Source organism: Callospermophilus lateralis, chromosome 11 (assembly GCF_048772815.1).
Source record: "Callospermophilus lateralis isolate mCalLat2 chromosome 11, mCalLat2.hap1, whole genome shotgun sequence".
Classification (NCBI taxonomy): domain Eukaryota; kingdom Metazoa; phylum Chordata; class Mammalia; order Rodentia; family Sciuridae; genus Callospermophilus; species Callospermophilus lateralis.
Genome location: NC_135315.1, coordinates 32879396 through 32893191, shown reverse-complemented (window position 1 = coordinate 32893191; position 13796 = coordinate 32879396). Strand labels below are relative to the sequence as shown.

At 36.8% G+C, this 13796-nt stretch overlaps 1 protein-coding gene across 5 annotated transcripts in view; it reads left to right on the top strand.

Moving 5' to 3' along the window:
* The window catches only part of Trim37 (tripartite motif containing 37), a 190459-nt gene that overhangs the window by 105270 nt on the left and 71393 nt on the right, over positions 1-13796 (top strand). For 4 of the 5 annotated variants that reach the window (XM_076869753.1, XM_076869752.1, XM_076869755.1 and 1 more), the window contains 2 exons: positions 777-887; positions 2388-2466. In XM_076869753.1, coding sequence (XP_076725868.1) covers positions 777-887; positions 2388-2466 — 190 coding nt within the window. Of the gene's footprint in view, positions 1-776; positions 888-2387; positions 2467-13559; positions 13709-13796 lie in introns of those variants that run through there. The other variant, XM_076869754.1, reaches the window with a different exon arrangement.

Here is a 13796-nt window from a genome sequence, read left to right as displayed (position 1 = left end):
ATTAGTGTACCTTATAAATACATATAATTACTATGTCAATTAAAATATATATGTATTAAATATCCAAAAACTAAATCAGCTGATTCATACAGAAACAAAACTAGAGGCCCAAATAGGATAGAAACTAACTTATGAGTAGAATTACTGGAAATTTCTATATACATATACTATATATGTTTATATCATGTGTTTTTTTTGTTTTGTGTTTGTACTGTTGATTGAACCAAGGGGCACCTAACTACTAAGCCCCAGCCCCAGCCCTTTTTATATTTTAGAAACAGGGTCTCACTAACTTGCTTAGGGTCTCACTGAGTTGCTGAGATTGGCTTTGAATTTTCAATCCTCTAGCCTCAGCCTCTTGAGCTGCTGGGATTATAGGCCATGTGTTTTATTATGTTTATTGTATAGAGACTATGTTTACAGTGAATGAGGATTTTAAAAGTTCCTCTTTTTTCTCTTATGACGTGTTAGAAAAAAAGTGATTTGGAAAAGGTATTCTCAGTATAATTATTACTGGTTCCGAATAACAACTTTCAAGGACTGTGGTACTCAATTTTAAACTTAGAGAACAAAAGTAACAGCACTGCTCTAAAAAAATTTAAAGAGAATTGAACTTTCTGTGGTTACTTTTTTGGTTTTGCTGGTGTGGTTTCTTCAATTTTTGGCATTTATTGTAAAATTCAGTAGGAATCTCAGCTTAATGGATAAGGAACTTTTCCTCTTTTACTTATAGTGGTTTTTTTTCAGAAATATGTTGTCTCCTCCTTTCCTGCCAGGAATTAGTAGCGACAGTGACATTGAATGTGACACTGAGAATGAAGAGCAGGAAGAGCACAGCAGCATGGGCGGATTTAACGACTCTTTCATGGCACAGCCCCCAGATGAAGGTGCAACATATAATGTCATCTTACACAGATTAGTAAAACCATTGGTGGTGATGTTTTTTCTTCTGCTGCTATTGCTTCTACTTACTCTGCTTCTTTTCTTTTTGTCTTTTTTTGTTTTGTTTTTATCATTTTTACATTTTTTGGTAAACTATATGGTGAGTATTAGAAAAAATTGGAGGGTAATGTTTGGCTTGATTAGATAGAAACCTGATGAGTATCACTTCTTTGATGGAGGAGAGAGACCAAAGCCTGCTTTTGTATAGCTTATTTACCTAAGAATGGCCTTAAATTATACAGAGGTGTAAAAACAATGAAACAAAGAAGAATTTTCAACAGAGACCATTTGTGGCTTGTAGTACATAAATATTTACTATTTGCCACCTTGTTTTCCAACCTCTGGGGGAAGTTTTAGATGTTTGATCCCCTCCCCCGATTTTCTTTTTTTTTTTTTTTTTTCAAGCCAACTATGACTTTTTAATTAGCTTTAATTTCTTAGAAATGCATTCAAATTATGGAATCATTCGTTTTTCTTTTAAATCTTTTTTAAAATTAATTTATTTTAATTAGGTATATATGACAACAGAATGTGTTTTGATTCATTGTACACAACTGCAGCACAACTTTTCATTTCTCTGATTGTACACCATGTAGTGTTGCACCATATGTGCAGTCATTAATGTACCTAGAATCATTCATTTTTTATTCCTTTCTCTCCCCACAAAAACATATCTTTAGGGGAGAAACTTGCGTAAATATGTATATTTGTATTTTATAAACTTCAATTTTATGGCAACCTCATATTCTATCATATAGAAGTACAGGTAAAATAATGGAATGTGTATTAGAAAATGACCGAAATACTGGTTTAAAGTCATCCAGAAACCTTAATAATCAACCTGAGCATTGCTGTGTAAGATTTCCTGAAATGACAACATTGTCAGGCTTATGTGCATTGTTAACTTTGTATCTTACATATTTCCCTAGTATTCTAGTATCTTTTTTCAATATAGAGCCAAGTATTGAATGATTTGTAAGTTTTAAGGCAATTTCTTCTGCTTCAAAGACAAGCACTCAGATTTTGGGCAAATTATTTTGAGTCCTGGTGGGATTCTCAGTAATGTTTACATGTGTAATATAGTTGGCTTTGAAATACATTTTGTTTATAGCACCTTGAGTCTGGAAGGTATACGTCATCATTGTTTCCTGTTTCTTTCTTCAACTGTTCCCACCGTTCCTGGAGGACAAAGTGAGGCAGTGCCTTTCATCTTCTAACTGAGAGTGTCTATTACACATTTTGGTTTTTCTCCTTTGTTTTTCCTTTGCATTTGCTTGTATCTGACTCAAATCACATATTCTCTGAAGATAGAGATTTGTTTACAGCTGAGCACCTCTTTCTTCACTAACACATTTGGTAAGATCATTTAAAGAGTTAGGAAAGAAAATACACTTTGTTGTTATATCTGTTTTTAATTTTAAATTTTTTCTTATAATTTTTCTTAGATACACACTCCAGTTTTCCTGATGGTGAACAAGCAGACCCTGAAAATCTTCACTTCAGTACTGATGAAAACAGTGGAAGGTAATTGCCAGATCAAGAGAATTGACTTATAAGTTACCTTGACCCTGAATCTTATTGTAGTTGGTGCTCAAATTTGTCATCAACCAGATAGTCAGATTTAGGTCTTTTTTTCTCCATCATCTCTACCTGAAAGAATAATTCAGGAGCTGTTAGAAAGTAGCACAATTCTAGTAAAGACAGTAGAACATGGGAAAAAAATTAATAGTGTGAGTAGATTTCTTCCTAATGTAATAACAGTGTTGTCCTCAATTAATTTAGAAAATTAGTACATCCACAAAAGGTAGAAGACCAGTTAACTGCCAGAAAATGTACTAGAGGCAGTGCATGCACTCAGTAACCTGTTCATCCTTGGTGCTCTGTCTTTGGCTAAACACCTGTTGTGTTTAAATGACTACCTTTATATTTCAAGTTTTAATCACAGTTTGTTTCATTAGGACCTATAGATTAGTGAATAGAAAAATTACCTATAAATAGATTCTGTCCTATAGACACTTTTGTGAATGACTGAAGTAACACTAGACTGTATCATCTCTTTGGAGTATGTTGACAGACTAAAGTTTGTTTATCTTTTCTTTCTTGTTTAAGTGTTGGTACCTGTTTAACGGCACATCTTTCTGTTGTGTGACTTTGCATATGTATTTAAAATGAACTTAGTTAATATGGATTGGTTATGTTCCTGGTCATGTGAAAGATCATTGAAAACTATTTCATTTTTTCTGCCTCATAAAATATAGTGCAACAAATATTTTTAAACTCTATTTTCATTGGATATTGCTTCAGAGTCAATAAATTTAAATATACATACTGCATAGTAGGTTACATCAAAGTGAAATTGATATCAGATTGTCTTACATACTCATAATTACTCCCAAAATAATTGCCAAACTTTGCCACTGTGCTTCTGAATTTGTGTTTGAGCTGCTATATATTCATGGAAATTACACTGAATTGACCAAGACTGTTGAAAAAGCATGAATAACTATATGTACATGTGAAAGACATCTCATCAGCTTGTTTTACTTAATATTATTCATTTTTCCATATCTAATATCTTGATGAATGCTATGACTTATAGTTTACTTCTTTTCAAAATAGTTTGCACTTTTTGTTAATAAAATTAACTTGAGAAAATGCGGCTCTGCAGTTTATTAAAAGTGGGACCAGATACCCGTTTTTTTTATTTCTCTTGCTTGTAGCTATTTAGTAATGTAGACAAGATCATTTTTTGAACAGGGGTGATGGACAGCTTCTCTTTTAGTTGTTCCATAATTGTAATAAACCTGGAAGACCAAAAGCTTTTTTCATGGATAGCTTTTAATTCAGATTAGTTAGCTTTTAGTAGGGGAGTCTTTGGAAGATATAATTCTTCTCCTCGTTCCTAGCCACTTTACATACCAACTCTGTTTCCAAGTCTTTCTTTTTTAGACAAGGTGTCTCTGTTGTTTGCCAGGTTGGCCTTGAACTCCTGAGCTCCAACAATCCTCCTTTCTTGGCCTTCCAAGTAGCTGGAACTACAGGTGTGTGCAGTACCCAACTTTGTTCCCAGTTCTTTAGTGATGCCAGGAACACTGTTTCCCTATTCATTGATGCAGCATGCCTGCATTGGCCATGCTAGATACTAGGTAGCAGTGAGAATGGGCAGAGGGACAGGAGAAGAATCCCTCGCTCTGCTCTGATTGTCCTACCTTCCTGCACCACTGCCCCCCACCCCCTGCCCCCGTACTGGGGCTAAGCCACATTCCCAGCCCTTTTTTATATTTTATTTAGAGACAGGGTGTTATTGCTTAGGGCCTTGCTAAGCTACTCAGGCTGGCTTTGAACTCGAGATTTTGTTGCAGCCTCCTGAGCCTCTGGGATTACAGGCGTGCATGACCATGCCCAGCTTCTGCACCACATAGTGTATCCTAATGGTCTTCACTTTTTTTTTTTTTTTTTTTAAACTTAACAGCTTTTGCTGAAGGGCATTTCTTTCCACTGTTACCTTGCTTCAGTATTTAGTGTTTTTATCTTAATTCCTAGAAAACCTCTGCTGAATAAGGGTTTTCTCTTAGGCCTAAAGAGGTAAGAGTAATGCTTATACTGTGCATGTACATATCATTTCTGGACAACTTTGACCACCTGGGTCATTGAATCCTTCAGTAACCTTTGAGATGGATGAGTTGTGTCTTGTCCCCTTTGGCAGAAGAACCTGAGGTTCCAGGAGGTCGTATGATGCTCTTAAGGTTCAACACAAGAATGGGATGAACTGTTGCTCTAGTGCTTTTTCCAGTTCATCACACTTAAATCAAGCCCAACATTTTGATAACTAGTAACTAAAAACCTAAAGATTGTCCTATTTTTAAAGTTTATTTTGAGATGTACCTTTTAGTCCAGCTTTTGCTTTTGTTAATGCCTTTGTATAACTGTAGAACAGTGATCCAGCTGGGGTGGGGATATAGTTCCAGTGGTAGAGTATTTGCCTAGTGCGTGAAAGGCCCTTGGGTTCGATCCTCTGTTTGATCCTCTGTTCGATCCTTTGTTTTGATCTTTGAATTAGGATCCAACACTATGATTATTTCCATAGCTCAGCTTGTTACAGTTTTGGTCACTGGAAACTCTCTTAGGTTTTTAATGTCCTTGTGATATGTCCCCTTTGGTCTGTTCTTTTTTTCCTTACTATTTGAGGAACCCTGGCTCCTTTTCTTAAGAGAATGATATTTAGAAACGAAGATGTGGATGCTAATGTGCTTATTGATACTAGGGCTTCACTGCTTCTAGTCCCTCTCAGTGGATAGAATAGGAAATGTGTGTGTGTGTGTGTGTGTGTGTGTGTGTGTGTGCTGAGTCTTGCAGATTCACACATTTATATGTATTACTGGATCTATGTGTATAAATCTTTGGGGGGTTTTGTTTTAAGGGAAACACCACCAGTCCAGCTCCACAGGCCTCATTCTAGATCTCCCTCTTACTTATAATGTGTAACAGTGAGAAGCCTGGCTCTCATTAGCTATAGTACGTTGACTCAATTTTTTAACCCTAATGCGCAAGTCAGATAGTTTTTTTAACATATCGCCTTGGGAGGGGAAAACAAAAAATTACCATCTAGAGTTTGGTGCTTGTTTTTGTGTTTTATTTGGAATGGGAATTTCAGGCTCAGCTTGATCTGGGCTCAAGCAATTCTTCTCAGTCTCCCAAGTAGCTGGAACTGTTAATTTATGTGCCACTGCACCTGGCTAGTGTATAGTTCTTTTAGTCTCTCAAGATCATGTCACAATACTCTTGCAAAGTTTTTTAGGTCCTTAGATTCAAAACTACATTGGTTCCTTTCTTTCCTCTTTGCTGTGATTCTGGTTCATTTGTGATACAGTTAGATTCATCATTATAGTCTGCTTTCTTTCCTCCCACACACATCCTGGTTGATTTTTTTTTTAATTTACATATTTTAAAATTCAATCTTTTTGGTATACAGCTCTGTGGGTTTTGACAAATGTCATGTATCCACCACCAGTGCTACACAGAACATTTTCCGTCCACCCTAAAAATTCACTTGTGATAGCCCTTTGTACATATACATCTCCTTCCCAAACTCCTTGTTATCACTGATTTGTTCTCTTAATTTTCCCTTTGCCATAGAGTCATATAAACGAAATCATGCAACATGTAGTCTTTTATTTGGTAAAATGCATTTTTTAATCCATCTTGTGTGAATCAGTATTTCTTTCCTTTTTTATTGCCCATTAGTAGTCTATTATATAATGGAATTTGCCCACTGAAAGACATTTAGGTTATTTGCAGTTTGGCTGTTTGTGAACCTTATACACATTTGCTTATATATTTTTATGTAAGTTTAAGTATTCTCTATAATTTTATATGCCTACTGGTGGGATTGCCAGTTTGTAATATAGAATCGGCTAGCCTCTATCCCAGGTCCCAGAAAGTGACCTCAAAATCTTTTAAATTTTCTAAGTGATAGGAATTATTTATGATGGGTTCTGCCAGTTTATGGTAATGAGATGATTTAGGATGGTGGTTGGCCACATCAAAAACACCAGCCATGTTATTAAGGCTCTAGGCTATGTGGTATCAGCTCAGCTGAATTCAACCTCCTTGTCAGTGATTCAGTATGCCTAGCTAATGAAATCCCAATCAAACACTGAATACTGAAGCTTGGGGGATTTTATGTGGATGACAGCACTATGCATTATTATTATTATCATCATTATATAATAAATATCAATGTACTTATAGGGTAACTTGTGTGGAGGACAAAGAACATTCACATTTTGAACCTCACAAACCTCAGCCTATGTGGTGTGTGTTGGCTGGTTCATAGTTGTTTTCTTATGTCATAATAAAATTATAATAAGTAAAGTGCTTTCCTGAGTTCTGTGCATTGTTCTAATGAATTAATCAAACTCAGTGGAATGGTGAGAACCCCTAAACTTGTTGTAGCCACTTGTTCCAAAGTGAGGGTGACCTGGGACCCCTGAACTTGAAGCTGGTGTCTGAAGTGAGGGCAGTCTTAACAGAAGACTTTGCCCTAAATCGGTGAAGTTTGATTGGCCTAACTGCAGGTAGTTGGTGTCAGAATTCATTGCATTAAGTCATGTATATTTAATTTTATAAGAAGCTGATATACTTTTAAGTAGAACCACCATTTTACATTACCACCAGAATTAGAGTTCCAATTGTATTCCCCACACACAAACACTTGGAATTTTTGTTATTTTAGGCATTCCTTTTTTTCTTTTCTTTTTCTTTTTTTTCCTTTTTCCTGGTACTGGAGATTGAACCAAGGGCCTAGTGCATGATAGGCCAGCAAACTACATCCCCAGCCATTTTTATTTTGTGACAGGGTCTCACTACATTGCCCAGGCGGTCCTGAAACTTGGCAATCCTCCTGCCTCAGCCTCCTGAGTAGCTAGGATTACTGCCATACCTGGCTATTTTAGCCATTCTAATGGGTGCCTAGTGGCATTTGTTTATATTGCTAATATCTTTTTTTTTTTTTTTTTAAGAGAGAGAGAGGGAGAGAGAGAGAATTGTATTATTTATTTTTTAGTTTTCGGCGGACACAACATCTTTGTTTATATGTGGTGCTGAGGCTCGAACCCCGGCCGCACGCATGCCAGGCGAGCGCGCTACCATATGAGCCATATCCCCAGTCCCTATTGCTAATATCTTGCTGAGGATTTTTTCATCTATATTTATGAAGGATATTGGTCCATAGTTTTATTGCTCTTCATCTGATTTTACAACCATAGAGTAATGCTGAACACATAAAATGAATCTCCTTTTTCCTGGAAAAAAAAAACATGTAGAATTGGTTGTGTATATTATTATTATTCTTAAATATTTTTTGTTATAGATGGACACAATAACTTTATTTATTTTTATGTGGTGCTGAGGATTGAACTCACATGTGCTAGGCAAGTGCTGTACCACTGAGCTATAACCCCAGCCCGAGATTTTATTCTTTAATTGGTAAAATTTACCAGTGTGGCGGGTAGTACCACAGACTGAACTCAGGGGCACTGGACCACTGAGCCACATCCCCAGCCCTATTTTGTATTTTGTTTGGAGACAGGGTCTCACTGAGTTGCTTAGCGCCTGGCTTTTGCTGAGGCTGGCTTTGAACTCGAAGTCCTCTTGTCTCAGTTTCCTGATCCCTGGGATTACAGGTGTGTACCCTGCAGTTGTGTCATTAATTATGCGTATGTCACACTGATGTTTGTACAGCTCCTGTGTACTTGTTCTGTTCTGGGTTTATTTTGTTCTGGTGTTTCCTTCACTCTTAATGTGTTCTATGTCAGTGAGGGTACTTTTTGTTGACTTACTTCAGGTTTACTAGTTCTCCTCTCATCACCACAGAATTTACTGATGAGCCAATCAGATGTAGTCATCATTACAGTTATGGAGTTTTTGTTTTTAACATTTCTGTTTAATTATAATTTCCAACTCTTTGCTGTCATCACACACATAATCTTACACGTTGGCCACTGCTGTCCTCAACATTAATCAAATTTAATTAAAATTCTTGCTCGAGCTAGGGGTGTAGCTCAGAACTGGAGCATTGCCTAGCATGTGCAAGGCCCTGGGTTTGCTTCCTAGCACTTGGGTTTGCTTCCTAGCACTGGCCTTAAAAACAGTAACAAAAAAAAACTCAGTTCCAAAATGCCTGTTATATTTGTCTGGTTTCTAATGATTGCTTCATCTCTTCCAAGTGCAATTTTTCCTTGCCTTTTCACATGCCTCAGTGTGTTTTGTTAAAAGCAATCCATGTTAAACAGAAGATTAGATGCTTTGTGGATATTTATGACTGAAAGTGAGCAGGCCTTTTCTGCTGCTTAGACCTTCATTGCAGAGATTATCTAGTTAGGAGTTTGGCTCAAGGCTTGCTGTTGCTATGATTGACCCTAGTGATTATTTCAGGTTCTTATTGCAATATCTGGTTTTGCTGATGGGGGTTGAATTGGCAGGGCAGTTTCTCCCCTAAGCATATAACTTCTATTTGTACCCTTACAGAGGGTCTGTTTTTGTTGGGGGCTAAGGTTCAAGTCCAGAACTTTGCATATGTTAAGCACATGCTTTACTACTGAGCTAAACCTCTAGCTCCTTTATGCTTCTGGTGATCTCTCATCCTTCTACCAGAAATATTGTGCTGTTATTTGGAGACTGACTGGGGCTGACATTCTCAGATTAAGCTGCAGTTTTAGATACTAGGTTTGGACCGGCAGGGCCTTTTCAGTTTACTTGCCCCTTCTCCCAGCTAGTTGTAGGCCCAGTGACATTCCTGTCCCTACCCTGTTGCCTTCCCTCACCTCCAGGAACTAGCCACCAGTGCCCTAAGTGAAGCAGTATTTCCTCCTCCAATAGAAGAGCACTTGTTTCATAGAGGAGATAGGGGGACAGATCTGAACCTTTCCACAAGGTTGTTGTATACCTCTTTTGGGTCTGCACCACAGTTAACTCTTGTTAGGAAAGGTCTTTTTTCTGTGAACACTTTAGAGTTTGTGAAGAAAAAGCCTGAAGAGAGTAGAATGGAAGCAGTGTTGTTCCTTCTAGCTTCTACATCAGAGCAGAAGCTGAAAGTAGGTATTAAAAAAAAAAAAAAAAAAAAAAAGCTGAAGTACATGTTGAAGACAGTATAATTTAAAACTGTAATTCGAAAACGGGCCATTTTTATCCAAATTCTTTTTAAATTTAAATTAAAGAGGTGATTTGTTAAAAGTTTAGAAAATAGGGCGCCGAGCATAGTGCACATCTATAATACCAGGGGCATACCAGTCCGGATTTATAGAAGTTTTAAAACTTTCATCGGGAGGCCTAAGATAACATAACATCAGCCATCTATAGTTTGGGACACATATTATGGACTGAGCTGTTTCTTAGAACAGATCAGACATATTTATAGAGACTGCTCCTTCTGTTCCTGCTCTGCCCACTAGAATGCTGGCCCAAGTCCTGCAGCACTGGTAATGTCTCCTAATGTCCTTTTGAAAGGGCTGCTCCCTGGGCTTCTCTCTCACTGTTTTGTTCTTTTATTTTTAGCCCCTGGGCTTCTCTCTCACTGTTTTGTTCTTCTTTTTTTTTTTTTTTAATTGGTTATTCAAAACATCGTGTTCTTCTTGATTAGTCTGTTACAACTCTACTTGGCTTAGTTGCTCAGCCCTTATGCTCTAGCTTTCATGTCATCCCGCGTAATGACTGGCAGGGACTTTTTCATCTGTCCATCTACTCATTTGGAAAATTGTTTCTCTAAATGTGAATCATTCTGGACATTTTTCACATCCGTTTCCCTGGTTCTAAATCAGGATCAGAAGAATTAGAACCTATGAAGGGCCCTGCTTGCACCATGAGGGGAGGGGCACATCTTACCTGGAGGTTCCATGACTGGAGCTGAATCCTTCCAGCTTAAATGAGAGGCTAATCAAATTAAGCAGCTCAGTGAAAAGCACTTTTTTTTTTTTTTTTTGAGTCTTGGGAAAAAAACCCATTTGTTTGAAGTACAGTTCAGTTTAGTAAAAACTACTAAGATAATAGATGGTGCGGGGCTAGGAATGTAGTGGTATAGAGTGTACTTAGCGTGCAAAAGATAATAGATGGCGCGGGGCTAGGAGTGTAGTGGTATAGAGTGTACTTAGCGTGCAAAAGGCCCTGGTTTCAAACTATCCAGAATTTTTTTTTTTCATTTAACCTTTGTTTTTATGAGGTGTTGAAGATATAACCCAGGACCTCACCTGTGCTAAGCAAGCATTTTACCACTGAGCTACAACCCCAGCTCCCTATTTTTTTTTTTTTAACGTTTTTTTTTTTTTTAACGGTGCTATGGCATGCTAAGCATCTTCTCTCCTTCTGAGCTGTGATTCTTTCCACTAAGTTCAAATGATTTTATTATGCCTTATATCTGGCAGTGTTGTTTCAAAGAGAGATTTCAAACAAACCCCTTCAAGTATCCTTTCAAAATTTTTTTTTTTTCTGTACATGAAGTCATGCTAAAGACTGAGTTAATTTAGGAAATTAGTGTTCTCACCATTAAGGCTTTCAAATTTCACAATGTGTTAACTAGGTTTAGGGGGGTTAGTTCCATTTCCTTGTCTTGCTTAATTGGCTTACTCCTTTCCCCCACATTTGTCTCCTGTCTTCTTATCTTTTGCTTCATTTTGCCCATGCCCATTTAGTTTCAAAAGAGGAAAATTTGAGTGGTTGAGTGTAGTGGTTGGATGAACATACACTGACATTGAAACTCAGAGATTAGAATGGCCCCCACACAAGAATGAAGTTTCAAAAGAGGAAAATTTGAGTGGTTGAGTGTAGTGGTTGGGTGAACATACACTGACATTGAAACTCAGAGATTAGAATGGCCCCCAGTTTTGAGTCACTAACTCCACTGTTAATGTCCCTAATTAAGGCTTTCCCAGGATGCTTCCCCCCCCCAACCCCAATTTGTGTAATATTTAGCTTTCTTTTAAAGAAAAAAAAGACAAATGAATTTCTTAGTGGTTTTAAATTGCTGGGATTTATTAAGATATTGGCAAAATTTCAAACATATTCTTTACCTGAATGAACAGTTTGAATAAAATATGAAGGATCACTCATGATTACAACTGAACTCAAAAGTGATCTGTACAGCAGGTTTGTAAATTGATAAATTTATTCACTTCACTCCATAAAGAATTCTTTGCAGAGAAATGACATGAACAAGAGAAAGCCCGTCTCTCACCAAAGAGCACCTAGAGAGTTAACAATGATGTATTCAGATACATCAAAGTTAATTTGAAGTATTTCCTTTTCAATAGTAACTGCTATATCAGTCTGGAGTTCCCTGTCCTATTTCACTTTTTTTCCTAATTAGTAGAATAAATATAGTCTTCAGAATACATAAAATGCTGCTGGAGGAAGTAATTATTTTTTTAGTACAGTACCATATGTCTGGAAGATAGCTGTGTTGTAATACTGGCAGTATTTAATCTTTTCACAGGTCATGCTAATTTATGATCCAAAGAAAAATTTGTCCCATGATAAGGTGTGAACTAAATTACGTAGTATCTCCCCTTCTATGGCCTTGCTTGAAAATGCTCATTGAGTGAACAAATTTTTAAAAATTAAAATAATAGAGGGCTGGGGATGTAGCTCAGTTGGCAGAGTGCTTGCCTCTCATGTACAAGACCCTGGGTTCAATCCCCAGCACCACACAAAAAATTATTGAGATCATTTTCTCACAAATTCTTGGCAAGTACTTGGGGAAAAAGTACTTGACCACAGCAGTCATTTTCATCTGCCCATTGGATGTTGTACTTCTTACTGGCACAGTGTTCCAACAATGGAGTGTGGTTGTCATGAAAATGCAGTGTTGATGCTATACCACTATAAATGTGGTCAGAATTAGACTCAGTTTGACATCGACATGATTGACATTGTCCTTGGTTAAGGTGTTAACTTTCACGGAGCCTCTGACTTAAAATTAAATGTAATAGGAACTCTAGTCACTGTATTTCAAGGACAGTGGATGGCACTTCTAGGTAAAGAAAAGGTATATACATGTGTTTCTACCTGACCCCTGTAGTACAGACCTAAATGGGATTAATAGGTGCTGTAATGTTGCCTAACCTCAGATATCCCTCAAAAGTACACATCTAGAAAGTGAAAAAGGAAACCTTTAAATTAGGGACTGACTCCCCTTGAAACTCACAGTGAATGTACAAGGAGTTTATAATAACTTCAGATGGTGACTTGAAGTCTGTTTCCCTAACCGTACTACACTTTTCTTGTTTATATTTGTTTTGTTTTTACTATTTCCTATTCTAACAAAACTTGTTTAGCAGGCAAACAAATTATGGTAAGTTGAAAAAGGGATACTGCCACTCTTTATGAATTGAGTGTAGAACGTTCACCACCACTAAATTACACGATGAGTAAAGGTACAAAACACATAATTCAGACTATACCTCAGCATTAACAGTTAAGTGTATATTATACTTTTATATCTAATATTTTTACAATCACCAGATACACCATCGTTAAATACAAGTTACAGAAATGTGTAGATACCATTAGTTAGAGGGTTACTTATTGCTTACGTTAGCAAGCAGCAAATAAGGGCACAGGATTTGAACTGAAAGGAGCTACTTTCTATCACCAGTGGCATTTAATATTTAATATTAACACTGCATTTCACAAAGCACTGCTTTTTATCTACTGTATAGAACCAAGAGCAGCATATATCAGACCAATAACCACTACTTTAATAATATGCGTTATAGAATTTTAAAGGACTTACCTTACAAATGGTACCTAACTACCCTATGATTACGAGTATTGGTTTATTGACCACACTAGAACTACTTTTGTTTTCTAGAGAGAGCTAATGATATGAGAAATGGAGTTAACACTGCTATATAGTCAGACCTACAAAACCCAGACCTTTAAAAATGTGTCTGTCTGTCCCAGTTCCATCCAACCATCTTTTTCCTCACTAAAAAAGCTTATCATTGTAACTTCTTCTCTTTTGCCAAATCTGACCAAAAGAGACAACTATAGAAAGTTCTTTAAAAAAAAGCATTTTGGACTATAATGTATACCAATATTCTGCTGCCTGTGTTTTGTTTCCTTAGATAATCTGATTTGAAACTGAGACTGCATCTGAAGGGTTGTCAACAAGATCTAGGCTTCAGAAAATGATATAAGTGAGGTACATGTATGGGGCAAAGTATCAGAATGATGAAAATTTGTAATATATGTAGCTGGAGACGTTAGTTAAGACTGAGGAAAGAATAAATTACTTCAAAGTCAAGAGAAAACAAATAATGAAAATCTCTAATTAACATCCAAATTATAAAAAATAAAATCTG